General features: G+C 72.5%; 4 protein-coding genes across 11 annotated transcripts in view; 1 reads left to right on the top strand and 3 right to left on the bottom strand.

The window, feature by feature from the left end:
• Window positions 1–271: 271 nt before the first annotated feature.
• Window positions 272–3,673, bottom strand: CD63 (CD63 molecule). 2 transcript variants are annotated; one of them, XM_075133746.1, is made up of 8 exons: window positions 3,572–3,673; window positions 3,164–3,237; window positions 1,413–1,601; window positions 1,253–1,327; window positions 1,069–1,164; window positions 836–979; window positions 677–760; window positions 272–576 (listed from the first exon to the last, which is right to left on the bottom strand). In XM_075133746.1, exons 2-8 carry the CDS (start codon window positions 3,227–3,229, stop codon window positions 511–513), a joined length of 720 nt encoding a protein of 239 aa, XP_074989847.1. In that variant the 5' UTR covers window positions 3,230–3,237; window positions 3,572–3,673; the 3' UTR covers window positions 272–510. The 2 variants fall into 2 exon arrangements, with proteins under 2 accessions (XP_074989847.1, XP_074989849.1); XM_075133748.1 differs by lacking the exon at window positions 3,572–3,673 and adding an exon at window positions 3,491–3,554 and having other exon boundaries at window positions 3,164–3,253.
• Window positions 3,674–3,762: 89 nt separating this feature from the next.
• On the bottom strand, window positions 3,763–6,772 carry INPP1 (inositol polyphosphate-1-phosphatase). Of its 2 annotated transcripts, XM_075133723.1 has the most exons (6): window positions 6,548–6,768; window positions 5,669–5,880; window positions 5,534–5,594; window positions 5,251–5,451; window positions 4,989–5,163; window positions 3,763–4,873 (listed from the first exon to the last, which is right to left on the bottom strand). In XM_075133723.1, exons 2-6 carry the CDS (start codon window positions 5,870–5,872, stop codon window positions 4,381–4,383), a joined length of 1,134 nt encoding a protein of 377 aa, XP_074989824.1. In that variant the 5' UTR covers window positions 5,873–5,880; window positions 6,548–6,768; the 3' UTR covers window positions 3,763–4,380. The 2 variants fall into 2 exon arrangements, with proteins under 2 accessions (XP_074989824.1, XP_074989825.1); XM_075133724.1 differs by lacking the exon at window positions 5,251–5,451 and having other exon boundaries at window positions 6,548–6,772.
• A 960-nt stretch (window positions 6,773–7,732) lies between these two features.
• GDF11 (growth differentiation factor 11) lies at window positions 7,733–14,105 on the top strand. Its single transcript, XM_075133755.1, has 3 exons — window positions 7,733–8,140; window positions 12,026–12,399; window positions 13,607–14,105. The coding sequence occupies exons 1-3, from the start codon at window positions 7,789–7,791 to the stop codon at window positions 13,985–13,987; spliced, it is 1,107 nt and encodes a 368-aa protein (XP_074989856.1). The 5' UTR covers window positions 7,733–7,788; the 3' UTR covers window positions 13,988–14,105.
• Window positions 12,294–20,111, bottom strand: part of SARNP (SAP domain containing ribonucleoprotein) — a 43,530-nt gene continuing 35,712 nt past the window's right edge. For all 6 annotated transcript variants that reach the window (XM_075133726.1, XM_075133727.1, XM_075133735.1 and 3 more), the window contains one exon: window positions 12,294–12,586. In XM_075133726.1, coding sequence (XP_074989827.1) covers window positions 12,368–12,586 — 219 coding nt within the window. In that variant the 3' untranslated portion in view covers window positions 12,294–12,367. The remainder of the gene's footprint in view (window positions 12,587–20,111) is intronic.

Here is a 20,111-nt window from a genome sequence, read left to right as displayed (position 1 = left end):
GCCAAGCCGGCCCCCCCGGCTGCCCCCCAGCACCGGGGCGGGACGGGGCTGCTCACACCAAGGCCACACGTGCCGGCCCCCCCCGCTCCCATTGTTCCCAGTGGGACCAGTCCCTTCCTGGTGGGGAGGTTCCAGTCATAGGACAGGGCAGTGCCCGGGGGCTCCCCCGGCCCTACAGCACCCACAGGGTCCATGGACCACGGGGGGACCCCCCCACCCATGAGGGACCCCGTCCCACCGCCAGCCCGGCGGGCGCAGGGGGACACGCGGCTCTACGGAAGCTTTTCTTTTTATTTCCAAACCCGGGGACGTTCCCCCGGCCCCCCCGGCCCCCGCCGGCACGCGGGGAGGGGTCCAACGGCAGCGACCCCCCGGGGGGGGTTTGGCACGTGGGGCCCTGCCCCGCAGGAGCTTGCGGAGGGCAAGCGAGCGGGAGCAGCCCCCGCAGCCCCCAGAGCCCCCCGGGTGGGGGGCAGCGAGAGCCGGGGGGGCCGCCGCGCCCTCCGGGGGCTACATGACCTCGTAGCCGCTGCGGATGCCCTTCATCAAGCAGCAAGCGAAGACGATGCCCAGGATCTGGAAAGGGAGAGGGGAGGGGGGTGATCCCCACCCTGCACGGCCCCTCACACGGGGGGGGCTCAGCCCCACACGGGGGGGGCTCAGCCCCACGTCCTACCTCGAAGAAGGCGATGCCCAGGGCGACGGCGGCCACGGTGAGGATGTTCTTCTTCATCCAGGCTTCGATGCTCTGGAGGCAGCCCTGGGGGAGCAGCGGGGCTCAGGGGGCGGCCGGACCCCCGGGGCTGAGCTGGGGGAGTGGGGGGGGGGGTCTCACCTTCTCGTAGACGGTGGCGGGGCTGGGGCGGACGTTGCAGGAGGTGGTGTTGACGCGGCAGCAGGACCGGGGCACCGTGTTGTTGACCTTGAACCGCTCGATGGTGGCCCAGTCTGTGTAGTTGTTGGCTCCGCAGCAAGCGAACTGCCGGGGGGGGGGGGGGGAACCCCAGGGGGTCAGTGGGGCTGAGCCCCCGATGCCCACCCCCCCCCCGGGGCCACCCCGTTACTCACATCCCTCTGGAGCTCGTCCACCGCCTCCGTCAAGGGCGCGTCCTCCCCGTACTTGTGCATGGCGTCCCACAGCCCATCCTCCAGCACCGAGCGGACCTGGGGGGCCAGGGGGGGTCAGGGAGGGCCGGGGGGGGGGGTCTGCAGCACCCGGGCGGGTCCACGCCCCCTCCCCACGTGTCCCCACCTTGTCCTTGAAGACATATCCAGCGATGGCGGCGGCGACCTCCACCAGGAAGATGATGCTGAGCAGGACAGCGAACTGCGGGGGGACAGGGTGGGGGTCAGGGTGGGGGGTTAAGGTGGGGGGGGGAGGTTTAAGGTGGTGGGGGGGTCAGGGTGCTCACCGTGGTGACCATGCAGTAACTCTCCTTCCAGGCGCCGCAGCAGCCGAAGAAGGAGATGAAGAAGATGATGATGCCCAGCACCAGGATGGCGACGGGGGTGCTGGCGGCGGAGCCGCTGCTGACGGCCAGCGCTTTATCGAGGGCCACCTGGGCGTAGATGCCGATGGCGATGAGGGCCACGCCGCACACCTGGGGGGGCAGAGGGAATTGGGGTGCTGCCACCTCCCCACGGGGCCGGGACCCCTCCCCTACCAGAGCCAACAGGGTGGGGGGTCACCCACAGCTGAGCATCGTCCCCTTCCTGGGCGTTCGAGCAGCTCCGGGGTTTGGCCCCAAATTGGGGACCCCCTTCCTGGGGGTGATGGGGGGGGCTTCCCTGGCCCCCCAGCCCAGCCCAGCCCCACCAGCGATGTCCCCACGGGGGCCCGGCGGTGGGAGGGGGCCCCGGTCCTGCCCCACGGCGGGACACTCCCCAGCCCCGCTGCGGCGAGGGGGGGCCGGGCTGGCGGCCGCAGGAACGCCGGGAAGTCCGGCCTTCCGGCCACGGCGAGAGGCCTCGGAGGGGGGACCCGGCAGCAGCCCCCCGCCCGGGGGGGGCCGCGGGCGGATTGGGGGGTGCCGGGGCAGGGGGGCACGCACCGTCCCGGCAGGCACCGGCAGCTCCCGGGGGAGCCAGGACACCCACCACCCTTCCCGGTGCTGGGGCAGGAGTGGGTCCGTCCTGCCCGCCTCCTGCACCCCCCTCCACGGGCGGGACCCTCCCCACAGCCTCAGTTTCCCTGTGGCGGTGGGGAGCCCCCCCCAGGCCGGTCCCCCCCCGGGTGCCGCTGGCCCTGTTTGCTCGCTGGGCGTGGGTAAACAGAGCGCGGCCCGGCCGCCCGCTGCACAAACACTCGCGGCGGCGGGGGCCGGGGGGGGCTGGCACCGGTGTCCCCGTCTTGTGCCCCCTCGCTGGCGGGTGGCCTGACCCTCCCCCCCGGCCCTCCAGGGGTGACTCAGCCCGGCAGGATTGGGGTGGGGACCGGGACGAGTCATTCCCTGCGTGGGGGGGTGGGATGACGGCCAGGAAGGCGCCTGCCCCCCCGTCCCCCCCCCCGCGCCCCGCTACAGCCGTTGGGCTCCTCGCGCCTCTTTCTTCACCCCGACTTCCCCAAACCCGCGCCCTGCCCTACACGGGGACCCCGGCCAGGGCAGCCAGGAGCCGTGGGGCCTGAGGGGACCTGGCCACCCGTGGGGTCTCCACCCTGACCTCAGGGCTCGGCTTCCCTTGGCCGTGCCAGTCTTGCCCTGCCCAGCCCTGTTACCCCTAGAACCTACTGATGGCAGCGTGTGGCCGCAATGCTGCCCGGTGCCAGGCTTCTCCCAAGTGGGCAGCCTCACCACCCTGCCCCCCAGCACCCGCTGCAGCCCCCCCCGGGCCGCAGGGCCCCCCACCCCGGAGTCCCCATGACACCCAACTGGGGGCCTGCAGGGGGAGGGAAGGGGGTGTCAAAGGGGCCGTACGTGGGGGGGGAAGCTGACGTCAGTGGGGGGGGCAGCACGGAGGGGGAGCAATACGGAGGAGGGGGGGGCAACACGGGGGGGGGCTGCTGCCTGCCAGGGGGCTGGGGCGGGCTCGTCCCCGGTGGGGAAGGGCCCGTCTGCCCGGTTCTGCCGGCCCCTTCCCCCCCCCCCGGTCCCCTCCCGGTTCTCCCCGGTCCTCCCCCGATCTCCCCCCGCCCCACCCCGGTCCCCCCCGGCCCCGCACTCACCCAGAAGATGAAGTTGAAGACGAAAACCAGGAACTTCACACATTTCATCCCGCCCTCGACCGCCATGGCCCGTCCTGCGGGAGCCGCCGCCTCAGCCCCGGCCCCGGCCCCGGCCCCGGCCCCGCGCCCGCGCCCAGCCCCGGCCCCGGCCCCGGCCCCCGCCCCGCTGTCCCGGCCCCGGCCCCCGCCCCGCTCCCGGTGCCGGTGCCGCTCCCGAGTCCCAGCGTCCTGGTCCCCCCCCACTCCCGGTGCCCGAGCCCCGGCGTCCCGGGACGGCTCCCGGTGCGCTCCCCACCCAGTCCCGGGACCGCTGCCCGCCCGGTACACGGTGCCGCTGCCCCGGTGCCGCTCCCTGCCCGGTGCTGCCGGTGCTCCCGGTGCCGCCGCTCCCCCGCCCCGGGCGCTCACCGGCGCCGCTGCTCCGCCGCCCGCTCCGTGCGCTCCGCGATCATGTGACGGGGCCGGGGCGAGTCAACAGGCAACCCCGGGACCGCCCCGGGACCGCCCCGGCCCCCGCCACCGCCCCGCGTGGGTCCCGCCCCGCGTGGGTCCCGCCCTGCGCCCCCCCTCCCCGTCCCGGGGCAGCACGGACACGCGGGTGCGGGGGTCGCTTTAATGGTGCCGGAGCCGCGAGGGGGAACATGAGGGGGTCGCGCCGGGGGGGCCCCGGGACGCCGAGCTCCCGCCCCTGGGCCTGCTGCGCCCCTTGGTCCCTGTCACCCCGTGTCCTATACCCCGGGGTCCCAGCCACCCCGTGCCCGGCACCCCAAAGTCCTGGCCGGCCCATGCCTGCACCCCGGGGTCTTGGCCACCCCATACCCTTGCACCCCAGGGTCCCAGCCACCCTGTGCCCTGCACCCCGGGGGTCCCAGCCACCCTCTAACCTGCACCTTGGGGTCCTGCCGACCCCGGTCCCTGCCACCCAATGTCCTGCACGCCAAGGTCCCTGCCACCCCATTCCCTGCACCCCGGGGTCCCAGCTACCCCACACCCTGCACCCCAAAGTCCCAGCCAGCCTGTGCCTGCACCCCAGGGTCCTGGCCACTCCATACCCTTGCACCCTGGGGTCCCAGACACCCTGTGCCCCTTGGTCCCTGCCACCCTGTGTCCTGCACCCCGGGGGTCCCGGCCACCCTGTTCCCAGCCACCCCATACCCTTCACCCTGGGGTCCCTGCCACCCCTTACCCTGCACCCCGGGGTCCCGGCCGCCATGGGCTCAGAGCTCTGGCAGGGTGGCCAGCGCGGCCAGCACGGCCTCGAGGTGCTGGGGGTGCGCGTAGGCCACGAGGCCACCCCGGTTTGCCCAGCGCTCGGCCCCCGCCGCCCCCTCCGCCGGGCAGTTGTAGACCAGCTCGGGGGGAGGTCCCGTGTCGCCTGCCCGCCGTGCCCGCAGGGCCCCCGCCAGGGCCACCGCGCCCCCACCCAGGGCCCGCAGGATGGCATGGGGGGCGCAGGCGTCCCAGGCGAAGGTGCTGCCCTCGGAGAGGACGTAGGCGTCCGCCAGCCCCAGGATGACGCAGAGCATCTTGTAGCCGGCGCCGGCGGCGAAGCGCAGGCGGTCGCCACAGAGGGGTCCCAGGGCCGCCCGCACCGCCGCCCCCTCCGCCCGGCTCAGCACCACGCAGGGCGCGGGGCGCAGCGGCGGGGGGCTCAGAGAGCACAGCCGCGTGTCCCCGTACGCGACGCCCCAGTGGTACCTCCCCTGCCACCTGCGGGGACGGGGACCTTGAGCGCGGACCCTGCCACCAGGTCCCCAGGCTCTCCCCGGCGTCTGGGGGCCAGGGTCCAGCCATGCCCCCCCGGTGCTCCCCACGGTGCCGGTACCTGCGGGTCAGGGGGTCCCGGCGGAAGAAGGGCTCGTTGATGACGCCCAGCACGGGGCAGCCCGTGCGCCGGTCGTAGGCCCCGACGAGCACCAGCGCCGAGCACAGCCCCGCCGGGGCGATGCCGTCGACGGGGGCCACGTCCTCGCGCCCGCCGATGTACTCGTTGGTGGAATCTGCGGGTGCAGCCGAATTTGCCGGGGCTCAGCTGTGGTGTGCGTGGGGGGGGGGTCCCAACCCGCCCTCTCCCAGCACCCCCTCACCAATGGGGTCTATCCAGATGGCCAGGTCCTGGGGGGGGATGCTGAGCGCCACACCGGCCAGCTCCGCGTCCCCCAGCGCCACGTCCCGGTGCACGGCGTCCGCCAGCAGCTCGGCGGCCGCCCGCTCGGGCTCCAGCACGGAGAGCAGCAGGGCCGCGGTGTCTCCCGGTGTGGCACAGACCCGCACCGCCACCGTCTCCCCTGCCGGCACCCGAGTCTCAGCGACAGCCCCACGGCCCCCGGCGTGGGGGGGCCCGGCTCCGCTGCTCCCCCCGGGACTCACCCTGCCCGTTCCTGAACTCGTTGGACTCCTCGCCGTGGATGTGGCCCTGCAGCTCGGGGAACTGGCGGGGACAGGGTGGCTCAGCCAGGGTGCAGAGGGATGCGGGGGCACCCTGGGCACCCCCCCGTCCCCTACCTGCTTCCCCAGGTCGTGCTTGATGACCTCCTGGATGAGGACGTCCGCCAGCGTCTTGAAGTCCTGCAGGAACCTCCTGTTCCTGTCGGCCCCCGTCTTCTCGGCCACCAGCAGCTGGAAGAGGGGCTCCTCCCGCCGGCACAGCCGGGCGATGTGCGCCGCCTTCTCCGAGGCGCCCACCAGGGCCTGCAGCACCCCCGCCATGGCCGGGGCTGGGGGACGCGGCGCTCAGGGGGGCACCGGCCACCTCCCCGCTCCCGGCGTGGCCCCACGGCCCCGGCCCCAAGCGCCCTGCCCGTAATTGCCGGGTGTGGGCAGCGCCCAGGGCCGCATCCTGCCCGGCTCTGGCCCCAGGGTGGGGACCCGGCTAAAATTATCCCACCCGGCTGCCAGAGGCCACAGCCCGGGGGTGGGGACGTGGACGTGGACGTGGGGACGTGGACGTGGGGACGCGGATGTGGGGAGGTGGGGACGCAGACGTGGGGACGTGGGCACATGGGGACGTGGACATGGGGCTGTGCCGGGCCAAGGACGCGGCCCCACCGTGGGGTTCCCGCGTGGGGGGGACTGTCCCGCGTGGAGGAGGAAGCAACCAGGGCTGGGGGGTGGGGGGGGCAGGTCCCCGCTGCACCCCCAGAGAGGTGGGGGGTGATGGGGCCGCGCCCCCCCCGGGGAGGGGGCACCCGCACTGATGCCCCGGGGCAGCGGCGGCCCGATGCCCTTCCCCGCGGCCGCGCCACGTGGGTGCACCCCCCCCGGGACACCCCACGCGCGGGATGCCCTCCCCTGGTGTCCCAGTCCCCGCGGAGCGGTCCCCGCCCCCTGCGACGACCCCGGGTGGATCCCGGGGACCCGCCCGCTCCCCCCCGTTGCCGTTACCGAGGCCCGTGCCGCTGACAGCTCCTGCGGGGCGGCCCGTGGGGCGGGGCCGGCCGGGACGCGTCACGCCGCCGCCTTAACCCCCTCGGTCCCGCAGCCCGGCATGCGGGGGGACCACGGCGTGCGGGGAAGGGGGGACACCCCGGCGCCCGAGGGACACCGGCGTGGGGGGGGGCGACACACTCGGTGTCGGGGCTCCGAGCGCCGCCTCCCGCTTCTCGCCCCCGCGACTCCGGTGACACCGGGTCGCGGTGATGCCGTCGCCGTGGGGAAACCCCCGCACCGGGACCGGGCAGAGGGGTAACGGTGGAGCCGCCCCCTCCTCACAGGACCCCCCTCCTCGACCTACCGGTGCGGCGGTGCCGCCCCGCGCCGCGCGGTGGCGCTCTCGTCCCGGCGCTGCGCCTCGCTCCGGTTTTACCGGCTCCGGTGTGGACGCGCCCGCTCCGGAGCGGCGCCGCGGCGCCCCCTGCCGGGATGCGCTTGCGCCACGCTCACACCGGGGGTAACGGGACCGCTCCCCTGCCCCGCCACACCGGGTATCCCCACCGCCTTACCGCTCCGGGCCGGGGCCACCCCCCCGCCACACCGGGAACGGGGCCCGGAGCGGTGCCGGTGCAGCCCCGGTGCCACGGGCACGGCCGCGCCTCCCTCTTGCCCTCTCCATGGTTCTGATGGGGCCGGCTCGGGGGCGGGGGGGGGGTCCTGGGACGGCTGAGGACACGGACCCGGAGGGCACCGGGGGATGGAGGGACCGGGACGCGCATCCCCGGTCTACGGGGGCGGCGCGGCGGGACCCAACTCCCGGCAAGTGCGGCGGGGCCGGCGTTCGCCCGGCCCCGCCGCACTTGCCGGGAGTTGGGTCCCGCCGCGCCGCCCCCGCCACAACCGGGGACGGGAGGGGTGTCGGACCGAACCGGGCAGCGTGCGGTGGCGGCGGGGCCGTTCCCGGTGCTCGGGGGGCCGGCGGCGGCTGGTGACAAGCCCCTGCCAGAACCTCTTTTGTGCGCCCGCAGCCAATCAAGGCCGCTGACGACACACTTCTCTTGGGGTATAAAACCCCGGGGCCGCCGCTACCGCCGCTTTTTTCTTCCCCCCCCCCCCCTTCACCCCCCCCGGTCCCTCACCGCCCCCCGCTTCCCCGCCCCCGCCACCGTTACCGCCTTCCCCCCGTTCCGCGCCCCTTGCGCGTTGCGGTGGAAGCGGGGGGGGGGGCGGCCCGGCGGGGAAGGTTTCCCGGTATGGCCCCGGTATTGCTGTGGTTGTTGGCGTCGGTGGTGGTGGCGGCGGGGGGGTCGGTGGAAGCGCAGCCCCCCGCCTCCGAACCCGCCTGCCCCGTGTGTCTCTGGCGGCGGCACAGCAAGGAGCTGCGGCTGGAGAGCATCAAGTCGCAGATCCTGAGCAAGCTGCGGCTGAAGGAAGCGCCCAACATCACCCGGGAGGTGGTGAAGCAGCTGCTGCCCAAGGCCCCGCCGCTCCAGCAGCTCCTCGACCTCCACGACTTCCAGGGGGACTCGCTGCAGCACGACGAGTACCTGGAGGAGGACGAGTACCACGCCACCACCGAGACCGTCATCAGCATGGCCCAGGAAAGTCAGTGCCGCCTTTGTTCCGCCCCGCCGCCGCTGCAAACTTCGCCGGCGGACTCCCCCCCCCGGGTCCCCCCCTTCTCTCCCGGTTCCCTTCCCGGTTGTCCCCCCCCCGCCCCAGCCCGTGCGGCCGCAGGCACCGGCCCTCCGGGGCTCCCCCGCCTCCCCCCGGCGCGTCCCCTCATCCCCCGCGGCGCCCCGTCCCCCTCCCCGGGGTTGTCCGGTTCCCCTCGGCACCCCCCGGGCTCCCCCCGGGGCTCCCCCGGTCCGCTCCGCGCCCGGTCCCGGGCACCGGCCCGCAGCCCCCGCCCGCCCCCCCGGGGCGGCTCCGTGCGAGTCCCGGGGGGATGCACCGTGCCGCACGGGGACCCCGGGGACCCGGGGACGGGACAGCCCGGCCGGCAGCCGGTACGGGGCACCGGGAGCTGGGAGCTGGGACTGGGAACGGCCACTGGGTGCTGGGACCTGGTAGCAGGCACTGGGACCCGGGACTGGGACCCGGGACTGGGAACTGGGACCCGGCACTGGCACCAGTGGGTTGGGGGACTGGGCACTGACAGTAGGTACCAGGACCCAGCACTGGCACCGACACTGGTGCTGGGTACTGGGACTTGGCACCGGTACTGGGACCCTGCACTGGGGACTGGGACCTGGCACTGGGTACTGGGACTTGGCACCAGCACCGGCACTGGGACCGGACTGGGTGCACGGGGCAGACGGCACGGTGACCTCCTGGTCCCCAGGGCCCCACTGGGCAGCGGGTGCCAGCGCTCGCCTCCTGCTGTGGCACGTGGCAGGGTGACAGCAGGGCGACGGCAGGGTGACGGCAGGGTGACAGCAGGGTGACGGCAGGGTGACGGCAGGGTGACGGCAGGGCGTGCTGGGGACAGGCAGGCGCCTGCCCTGGGCCTGCCTGCGGCCGGCACGGTGAGGGGCTCCAGCCCGGGGTCCCCGGCAGGGAGGGGACGGGCTGCGGGGGCTTTGCTGCGCTGTGACATGGCTCCGTCTGTCCGTCCGTGGGCGAGGAGGGGGCGAGCGGATGGGGCTCCGGGGCGGCTGCACCCCGCACCTCTCTGTGCCTCAGTTTCCCCCGGTGCCAGCGCGGTGCCGTGTGTCCCGGCCCCAGCTCCACCTGCTCCAGCGGTGGGAGGAGGCTGCGGGACCCCCGGGGCGCGGGGGCTGCGGGACCCCCGGGAGCGGGGCCGGGGGGGGCCGGGTGCGAAGGGCGAGCGGAAGGGAGGGAAGTGTGAGGCGCTGCCCCCCCCCGCAGCCCCCCGACGAATTTCCTTCCCAGGCATTAATAGACTCGGGCGGCTTTGAAATTTTATTACCCATAAAATTGACAACACGCTGGGGTTTTCCTCCCCGCGCCGCGTTAACGCTCGCTGCCCCCGGCCCCCCCTCCTGCCCCTTAACAGCTCGGGGGCCCCCAAAATAAATACCAGAGGGCGGCCCCTCCTCCCGGCCGGCCGGGCCCCGCACGGCCCCGCTCCGGGGGTCCCGCAGCCCCGGCCCCGCAGCCGGATGCGCCGCGGGGTCCGGCCTGCCCCGGCCGCGGCCGCTCCGTTATTATTATGATTTTTCCTCCCTCCTCGCCCCCCCCGTGGCAATTGTGTGGGGTTTTATGGTTCCTGAACAGAAGGAGGGAAAGGGCTTTATAGGCAGCAGAGCCATAAAGCTCTCGGGTTCCCCCCGGCCGCCCCCCCCCGTTAATCCCAAGCCACCACCCCCAGCACCCCCCACCCCCCCGGTTTTTTTTTAACTGCAGAAGGAACCCGGGAAGGTTAATTGGGTCCTAAACCCATTTAGGGGCTACCCGTGACCCCCGCGACCTGCGGGGTGGAGGGAGCTTAATGAGGGGCGATGGGGGGCCGGGCCGGGCACGGGCCGGGGCGAGGGGCTGGCGGGGGCCGGGGGGCCGCCCGTGCTGCTCGCTGCCCCGCCAGGGCCGGAGCCGCTCAAGGTCAGCGGGAGGCGGGCGGGAGCGGGGACACGGGGACGCGGGGACACGGCGGAGGCACCGCTGGCACGTGGCACCTCAGGGCAACGGGGGGTCCCCAGGGTGCCTGGACCCGGGGGGTCTCTGGTCCCCCGCGGCAGGTGAGGGGTTAACGGGGCAGAGGTGGGAGCCCCAAATCCGGATGGTGGGAACAAAGCGGGGGGGGGCTCGGGGCCACCCCCCTCCCGGCACATACTCAGCTGTGACCGATGTCCCGGTAACCTTTATCCCCCGTTGCCACAGCGACGGGACGAGCATCCTGGCACCGCCGCAGCCCCGTGCCAGGAGCAGCCAGCGTGGCACAGCCCCCAGGCTCGGACCCCCCCGCACCCCAGACCCCCCTCTCGCCCCCCGGGATGCCGGGCTGAGTCCTGGGCCGGAGGAGGGTCACGGTGCTGCTGGTGCTGCCGGCGCCGCGGCGAGGGGCTTCGGTGGCAGCTTTGAGGGACCTGCACCGGCTCCAGCGCTGCTTTGGCGTCTCTCACCTGGAGACCCTACAAAAACAACCCCGCTGGCACTGCCCTTGCCACGGAGCCAGCCACGGCGAGCCTGGGGCAAACCGGCACCGTGGCCCCTAAGGCCACCGGGGACCAGGGGCAGTGTGGGAGCGGTGCCACCGGGACCACAGGGGACCCAGAGCCCCTCGAGGTGGCCACCGGTCCAGGCTGGGACGACGTCCCTCCGGTGATGGGTGGCAAAGCCAAGGGGCTGGGGGGCACAACCTGCCCCGGGTCGGGAGCCGGGGGGGCCAGCACGGCTTCGAGGGGACGGGCAGCAGGGGGGGAAACGCTCCCGGGGTGGGTCCCGGGGGAGCGCGGGTTTAATCGGGGGCTTGTGCGCAGCAAATTGCTGGGAGGGGTTTGGGCGGCCGGCGCCCGCGGCCCCCCAGCCCCTGTCACTTTGGTTTATGTGCGGCGCGGCGGGGGGCTGGATGGCATTCCCGGGGCTGCGGCCGGTGTCGTGACCCCCATGTGTTCGGGGAGGCCTCGCACGCAGCAAATGGCCCCGCGCTGCAGCTGGGTGCTATTAAACCTGACCGGTGCGTGGCAGGGGGAGGGGGCTGCGCGGGGGGGGGGAAATTCCCAGCTCAATTTGACACAGATGTTTGCCGAGCAGGGAGGGCCGGCGCGGGGCCGGCTCCAGCCGGGGTGCTGCCGCGGGGCTGGGGGAGGGCGGCCGGGGACCCCCGGATCCGATGGATGCTCGGGCTGCGGATGCTCGGGGTTGTCATCCCACCGGGGTGGGTGTCCCCGTCCTCGCGGTGGCCGCTCGCCTTCGCCACCGCTGAGAGCATCACCCTGGGCAGGACCCGCGGGGTCCTGGGTGAAGCACCCCCGGCTGCTTTGCCGAGGCCGGCAGAGGTGCGGGGCTGCCCCGAAAACAAGCCCAGGGAGGGTGGGAGGTGGAGGGTGGGAGGTGGAGGGTGGGAGATGGGTGTCCTCTGAGGTGCAGACCCGGCTGGACCGCCGGCGGGGAGCCCGGTGGCACCCGCACCCCGAGCTCGGTGCCATGGACCCTCCTCGGGGCTTTGCCGCATCCCCGGGGCGGTGGGACCAGGCGCGTTCCCGGCTCCGACACAGGGATGTGTTGGGAACCGGCTGCCCCGGAGCAGGTGCTGCGGGGCCGGAGCCCCCCGCCCCGCTCCGCCCGGCCCCGCTCAGCGGGGGGCTCGGTCCCCGCAGCCCCCGCGGGGGATCATGAATCCCCGGTGACACGGGGTCAGGGGGCAGCCGGGGACCTTATTGCGAATGGAGGGACAATGACCCCCGGGGCGGCCTCTGACCCGACCTTCAACTCCTAACGACCGAGGAGGAGCTCGCCCCGACCCTGCGCATGGTGGAGGTGGGGGGGGTCCCGGGGCCGCCCCTGACACCTCCTTCCTCCCCGCAGCGGACCCCGTGGTGCAGATCGAGGGCAACCCCCATTGCTGCTTCTTCAACTTCAGCCCCAAGATCATGTTCACCAAGGTGGTGAAGGCGCAGCTGTGGGTGTACCTGCGGCCGGTGCAGCACACCTCCACCGTCTACCTGCAGATCCTCCGCCTGAAGCCGGTGACGGAGGAAGGCAGCCGCCACATCCGCATCCGCTCCCTGAAGATCGACCTCAATTCCCGCATCGGGCACTGGCAGAGCATCGACTTCAAACACGTGCTGCAGAACTGGTTCAAGCAGCCGCAGAACAACTGGGGCATCGAGATCAACGCCTTCGACCCCAACGGCAACGACTTGGCCGTCACCTCGCTGGGACCCGGGGCCGAAGGGCTGGTAGGTGGCCGTCGCGGGGTGGGCGCGCGGCTCGGGGTCCCCACGGTCCCGGGGGTCGGTGCTGCGCGGAGCTCGGGGGGTGCTCAGCTGGGCACGGGGCTCCCGGCTGTCCCCAGCAGCGGGGACGGGCACGGGCGGTGGTGCAGCTCCGTGGGGCTGGTGACAGCTTGTGGGGGTGGTCACAGCTCTGTGGGGACAGTGACAACTCCATGGGGACAATGCCAGCTCCGTGGGGCTGATCACAGCTCTGCCAAGCTGGTGGTGGCTCCGTGGAGCTGGTCACAGCTTTGTGGGGACAGTCACAGCTCCCTGGGGATGGTGACAGCTCCGTGGGACTGGTCACAGCTCCACAAGACCGGTCACATCCCTGCAGAGCTGGTGATGGCTCCATGGGGCTGGTCACAGCTTTGTGGGGACAGTGACAGCTCCATGGGACTGGTCACAGCTCCATGGGGAAGATGACACCTCCATGGGGCTGGTGACAGCCCCGTGGGGACAATGACAGCTCCATGAGGCCAGTTATGGCTCCGCAGGAATGGGCACAGCTCTGTGGGACCAGTTACAGCCGCGTGAGGCTGGTCACAGCTCCGTGGGGATGATGACACTTCCATGGGGCTGGTGACACCCCCGTGGGGCTGGTGACACCTCGATGTGGCTGGTGGCAGCTCCATGGGGCTGGTGACACCCTGGTGGGGCTGGTGGCACCTCGATGGGGCTGGTGGCCGCTCCATGGGGCTGGTGACACCCTGGTGGGGCTGGTGGCACCTCAATGGGGCTGGTGGCTGCTCCATGGGGCTGGTGACACCCCCGTGGGGCTGGTGGCACCTTGATGGGGCTGGTGGCCGCTCCATGGGGCTGGTGACACCCCTGTGGGGCTGGTGGCACCTCGATGGGGCTGGTGGCCGCTCCATGGGGCTGGTGACACCCCTGTGGGGCTGGTGGCACCTCGATGGGGCTGGTGGCCGCTCCATGGGGCTGGTGACACCCTGGTGGGGCTGGTGGCACCTCGATGGGGCTGGTGGCCGCTCCATGGGGCTGGTGACACCCCCGTGGGGCTGGTGGCACCTCGATGGGGCTGGTGGTAGCCCCAGGGCGCCGGTGGCAGCTCTGCGGGGCCACGTGGGACCCGGGGAGCCGGGCTGGGGGGTCCGCGGGGCGGCGGGACGGTGGGTCAGTGTCCGGGGCTCACCCCCCCGTCTCCCCCCAGCACCCCTTCATGGAGCTGCGGGTGCTGGAGAACAACAAGCGCTCGCGGCGGAACCTGGGGCTGGACTGCGACGAGCACTCGACCGAGTCGCGCTGCTGCCGCTACCCCCTCACCGTCGACTTCGAGGCCTTCGGCTGGGACTGGATTATCGCCCCCAAGAGATACAAAGCCAACTACTGCTCGGGGCAGTGCGAGTACATGTTCATGCAGAAGTACCCCCACACCCACCTGGTGCAGCAGGCCAACCCCCGGGGCTCGGCGGGGCCCTGCTGCACCCCCACCAAGATGTCCCCCATCAACATGCTGTACTTCAACGACAAGCAGCAGATCATCTACGGCAAGATCCCGGGCATGGTGGTCGACAGATGCGGGTGCTCTTAGAGCCCGGCTGGTGCTGCCCCTCCGCCCCGCGGCCCCCTCGCCAACAAACTCCTCTTTTCTTCCACTGTTGTTTGGGTTTTTTGGTTGGTTTTTTTTAAAAAAAAAAAAAAAAAACAAAGAACAAAGCGTTGAAATTCCTTTGGATGTTGGGGGAAGAGAGAGAGAAGAAAATCCCACGGAGAAACGCTGCACCAAACCCGCGCTTCGACATGCATTGTGCAATAAAGCAACCGGACGGAGAAGGGACGGGGCGGCCGGGACCCCCAGCACCGCCACCCCCGCCCGCCGCACCCGCGGCGGCACGGCACGGCGGCACGGCACGGCGGCACGGCTCTTCACCGGACGGCGCTCCCGCCGCAGCTCAACGGCGACGGGGAGAGGAGGAGGCCAAGCGGACCCCGCGTCTCCCCGCGCTTCTGGAGTGGCAGCGGGGACGGGGACGTCCCTGCCCACCCCGCGGCCAAGGTGACATCCAAGGGCGGGCGGCCCCGTCCCCCAGCAGCCGACGGCCCCGTCGCCACAGCCCCGCTCCGAGTGCTCTGCTGGAGCAAGGACGGCAGGATCCGGCCGCGGGACCCCCGGGCCGGGCGCGCCGGGGCGGCTGGGCCACACAAGCGCCGGCGGCGGCTCCGGCCCGGGAGGGAACCGTCTCCCTTCTTTAATTTATTTATTTATTAATCACCCTCCCGGCCGGCGCTTCGCTGCGGGAAGCCCCCGTTCGCCCTGGTCCCTCCCTTCACGCCGCCGGCACCGTCCCGGCACCCACGACCTGACGGCGGGGACGGCCCTGGAGGGGCTGCTTCAGCCCGGAGCTCCCCGGGGACCGGCTGGTGGCAGCCGGCACCGCCAGCATCCTGCGGCATCCCCAGGCATGGACGGCTTGAGGGGAAGGGAGCTGCTGCCACGCTTCGGGCCCGGCCCTGGCACTGCCGGTGCTCGCCCCGGTGCTGCCGGCAGGACGGCGGTGCCTGTCCCGGTTCCCAGCACTCTCCCGGGGCGGCCGGAGGAGCCGCGGCTCGGGGGGGTCTCCTCCGGCGGGAGGGAGGGCGGCCGGCGGCCCGGGGTTATCCGGAGGCGGCACTGGCCAGAATTGGACGGAGGCTCCGGCTGGGGAGAAATTCCGCTTACGCGGCAGATTCGCCTCCCGCTGCCCTCAGCGTTTGGATTATTTTCGCGTGAGAACAGGCTCCCGCTTTCCCAAGAGTTCAGCCGCCCCGGCGGCTCCGGCGGTTCCCCTCCGCTTGCGCCGCGGCCGGAGTGATGCAACCGGGGCCGCGCTGGGTCCCGGCCGGGAGCCGTCCCTGGCGCCAGGCGGCCGCCGACCCCGCGCCGGGGTGGAAGCAGCGGCTCTGCCCGGCCCGGGGGGGCGGCCCGGGGGAGCCCCCGCGGACCCCGGCCCCAGCACTTATCCCGAGGGTGCCGGATGGCTCCGGCCGGGAGACGCGCCTCCATCCCTCCTCGCCCGCGGCACCGTGGGACAGAAGCACCGGGGCCGCGCGGGGATCGACCCCGTGGCCGCGGCCGGGCCAGTCCGGCACGTCCACACCCCGCGTAGCACTTAGGGACGGCGCCGGGCGGCTGGGGACCGGGAAGGTGCCGGGCGCTGAGCCGGGGAGCCGGGGGCACCCGGGATGTTTAGCACTTGTCCCGGCTCCATGGAGCCCAAAGCGCTTACAAGGACGAGGCTGCCCCGGGGCGAGGACGCGGCGCTGGCCCGGTGGTGCCGAACCCCGGCCGTGCCGAACCCCGACCACCCCGCCTGGCGCCGAAGCACTTAGGGCCCCTCGCGCCGGGCTCCCGGCACCACCGGGGTCTCGCCACCGGCACCGATGCCACCGGCCCAGCGGCTCCAGCGATGGCGTCGCGGGAGCGCCCAGCTCCCCGCCGGACCCCGCGGCTCCAGCTCGCGGCAGGAGTCGGAGACGAGGGGACGGGGACGGGGAGCAGGGGGACGGGGGCAGGCGGGCTGTCCCGGGGGAGCGTCCCCAGCCACCGACACCCTCGGGGCCGGGCAGGGGCACGGCTCAGCCCCGAAACACCGGCCTGCGGTCGCACCGTGGCAAACGGCCCCACGCCGGCGGCTTTATGGCCAAGGTCCCCGCGCCGGGGCTGTGGCCGGTGGGTTGTTGCCGGCTCTCGCAATACATCGGATACAAGGATGGCCCGGCCGGAGGGGAATTAACCCCGCGGCCAGTGACAGCCCCCGCCGGGGCCGGGGACCGAGGCACCCCCTCTCCCTGCCGTTCAGTGCCTTTCGGGGGGCCACGTCCTCCGGCAGCGCCGGGTCTCGCTGTGGAGCCGGCGCATCCCGTGCCAGAGGAGGGGGCAGCCTCCCGCCTGGCAGGGGGGAGACCTCCCCACCCGCCGAGCCAGGGACAACGCCTGCGTCCCCGCGTGGTGCCCGCTGCCCCGGCGGGGCCCGGTGATGCCGAAGGGGCCGGTCCCGGTGAAGCCGCTCGTGGAAATATTTTGCCGGTCCCCGTTTCACTTCCACCCAGCGCTCGCGGATCATGACGGCTCGTCTGGCCCCGGCCGCTGCCGCTCCCCTCTGCCACCGAAACCACAGCGGACGCGGCCAAGGATGCGCTGGCACGGAGGAGCACCGTCCTGCCACGGCCAGCACCGGGGCCAGGCCCCCCGGGCCCTGCGAGGTGCCGGGCACGGCACAGCCACCGCCGGGAGCGGAGCCACGCGCCGGGAAAGAGCCAGAAGCCGCTTGGAAGGGACTGGAAAGGGCACGGAGCCGCCCCGGCCACAGGATCCCGCTCCGGGGTCAGGGGAGCCGCGGCCTGGCTGGGATCCGGCTGGGATCCGGCTGGGATCCACCTGCCCCCCTCGCCCAACCATCGCCACGTGCCAAAGCCCCGTCCGGCGGGGAGGGGGGTCTTGCTCCCCCTGACCTGGGATGTGGCCACTGGCCTCGTGCTTGGGGCACGTGGCCCTTCCCCGGGGAGGGGGACGCGCGCAGCCGGGCCCTGGCTGGGGCCGGGGGCTTCCTGCCCGGCATGGGGGGACGGCAGCGATTCGGAGCAGGGAAGGTCGGGAGGTGCCCGGGACGGGCGCTCCCCCCACTTTTTAAAAGCCTCGAACAAGGGGGTGGCTGAGGCAGGTGGGACCCCCCACGGGCATCGTCCCCCCGCGCCGGGGCACCGGCAGCCGCCGCAGGGTCCAGGCCGGTGCGGAGCCCACGGCCGGGGGGGCCCAGCCGCCCCGTCTGCCCCCGGCATTGGGGCAGCCGAGGAGCACCCCAAACCCGCAGCCCATCACCCCAAAAGCCCCCGCAGGGCCCCGGGGCGGCTGTTACAGGCAGGTGGCGCTGAAGAAGAAAGGATGGGGCCGCCCCGGGCACTGGGACCAGTCAGCCCTGGGCACTGGTCCCAGTGCCGGGGGGGCACTGGTCCCACAGCCCCCAACAGCGGGCGGCACTGGGACCAGTGCCCTGGGCTGACTGGCCAAGGGCGGGCAGGGGGCGGCAGCCCCGTCAATATATTATTATTATTTACCCGTTGTATTGGTCCTGTGCGTAACGTCTTAGGTTATTTTTCTGTTCGTTTGTTCGTTGTTTTGTTCCTCGTTCTGTCGTTGGGGGGTGTCGGGGGGGGCAGGGACGCGTCTGCCAGGGCGGGGGCTCAGGACGGGCCCCGGGAGCGGGGGGGACGCGGCGGGTCCAAATCGCACGACCAAGAGGCCATGGATGGTCAGGGGGGGTTTAATCGCGTGACCAAACACAGCACTTGAACATCAAAAATAAAAAAATAAAAAATAAATTAAAAAAAAAAATATTTAAAAAAAGAAATAATCAAAGAGTTCAGAGCTTTCAGCTCCATCCCGCACCGGGGGCCCCCGGCCAGCCCGGGGCTCACGCCGGCGGCACCGGTCCTGCCGCAGCACCGGGACCCCCAGCCAGCGCAGCCGGTGCCACGTCCCCCCGCGACGCCGACGGCCCACGAGACGCCGGGCTGGCGCTGCCAGCTCACCCCCGGCACAGATGTCACCGTGACGGAGCTGCGCGGTGACGCCGGAGCCGGTGGCGAGAGGCGGCTGGAGGGAGCGGAGCGGCGGCCTCGGGGATGCCGAACGTTCCCCGAAAAACTTCTGTGTTGAGAGCGAGCGAAACTGCGGGGGCTGGGGCACCATTTGCACTATGGAAGGTTGAAGACGAGAGGAGGACAGGATCGCCCTCGCCGCAGGGCCGGGCTGGGCCGGAGCGTGTCCGTGGGCTGGCTGGGCGCCAGGATCGGTTCCGTCTGCGCCGGGATGGTTCTTCCTCGCCGCCGGAGGAGACGCCAAGGTGCTGCCGGCTCCGCCGCGGTGCCGCAGCATCGGGGCACGAAACCCCCCTGGCCCCGGGGCAGAGGAGGGGGCTCCAGCCCCACCGGCCCGGCAGGACGCGGGCGCCGGCTCTGGGGAGGCTGCGGCAGCCCCGGGGACGGAGGGGACCCGCGGGGGACGGGGATCGGTGGAGAAGACCCCCCCTCCCGGGGCCATCGCGAGGCTTCAGCCGCCACCGCCACCAAGCCACGCTCCTCGCGCCCGGCCGGCCCGCAGCGGCTGCCGCGGCGCCCGGCCGAGCCCCTGAGCCGCAGGCAAAGCCGGACCCGCTCTCCGAGACGCCGCCGGCCCGGGGCCACGGGGGGACCCTGCTTGGCCACCTCGTTACACCACGGCCTCCTCACAAAGCTCCTTTCGGCGACGCCACCCTCCACCGCCGCTACCAGGCAGCGACCGCGCCGGCACCCGGCAGCATCCGGCGGCAGTAACGGAGGGAGCGGGTGCTGCTGGCGCGGGGGGACGGGACGGGGGGGACTCACGGCTCCTCGGTCACAAACCGGATTAGGAAGAGCTACAGGAAAGGAAAAGCTTAACGAGCGTCCCAGTTACTTCTGCGTTGTATAAATGACATTTGGTCTGTAACTCGCGTTAGTCTCCTGTGTACGATATCATAACCACTGCTCTGTCCCGGTTCCGTCCTTGGTTGGTTTTTTTTAGACTTTTTGTACAATAAAAAATTTATATAGCCAAAAAGGAAAAAAAAAAAAAAGGAAAACTGCTGACAAACGCGTTTTGCTTGGGTTATTGCGCTCCGCTCGCTGCCTCGCTGCCCCTCACCCGGACCCAGCCCCTCGCTGGCACCGGATCCCGGGGTCGGCACCGGATCCCGAGGTCGGCACCGGATCCCACGCAGCACCCCCACCGGAGCGGGGATGGAGGAGGCCGGGGGGGGCTCAGAGGGGCGCGAGCAGCCCCGCTGTTCCTCGGGGTCTTCACCCCACGCGCCGACCCCGGGACAGGCCCTCGGCCTCTCCGCCCGCTCGCCCCGCTTCGCACGCCGGGTCCCTGTGTCACAGCAGCCCCCCGCGCCCGACCCCACCGTCCCCCTCCCGCCTCCTCCCTCGGGAGCTCCCGGCCTGATCCGGCGACCCTGGCTTTGACCGGCTCGGGAAATGTTTCCTAATGCTTCTCATTTTTCCCACGCTCCCGACGCTGGCCGCGCACCACGGACAAGCGGATGAGGGGACGAAATCCGCCCCGATGCCCCGTGCCCGGCTCGGAGCCGCTCCCAGCCAAGGACATTCCTGGGTTCATCTCCCAGCTGGGGCCGAACCGCAGCCCCCTCCCCTCCCAAACCTCCCAACACGCTTCTCCTTGCGCCGTAGCAGCCAACACCGAACCAACACCTTGCGAACCAGCCCAGGAGACCGCACCCACCCCAAAATCTGCTCAAACCCACTGCCGAAGGGTGTCCCCGCCCCGGCAGCAGACGCGGGGGTGGCCTGTGCCCCCCGGTGCGGGCGGGTTCACCAGCCGGAGCTGTTATGGACCCCCAAGAGCCGCAGCCAGGCTGGGCGAACCGGGGCGGGTTGACCCCGAGGAGGGGCCGGGGGACACGGGACAGGGGTGGAGACACCCGGGACACCCCGCATGGGACCACCGGCTCCGGGGGATGGCGAGAGCCGCATCCCCCCGGCTGGGAGCCCCCCGCGCCCCCCCCGGCCGCGCTCCCTCCCAGCAGCTCCCCGTTGTAAAGCCGAGATTTACAAGTGGCCCCAAGTGCCGGAGGAGCCGAGATCAGGGGCAGCCTTTATGGAGCCTCATTAGGGGCTGCAGGTATGCCGAGAATGTC

Source organism: Calonectris borealis, chromosome 30, assembly GCF_964195595.1.
Source record: "Calonectris borealis chromosome 30, bCalBor7.hap1.2, whole genome shotgun sequence".
In the NCBI taxonomy this organism is placed as follows: Eukaryota; Metazoa; Chordata; class Aves; order Procellariiformes; family Procellariidae; genus Calonectris; species Calonectris borealis.
Note: the sequence above shows the minus strand (reverse complement) of the source record. Positions and strands in the feature narration are given on the sequence as shown.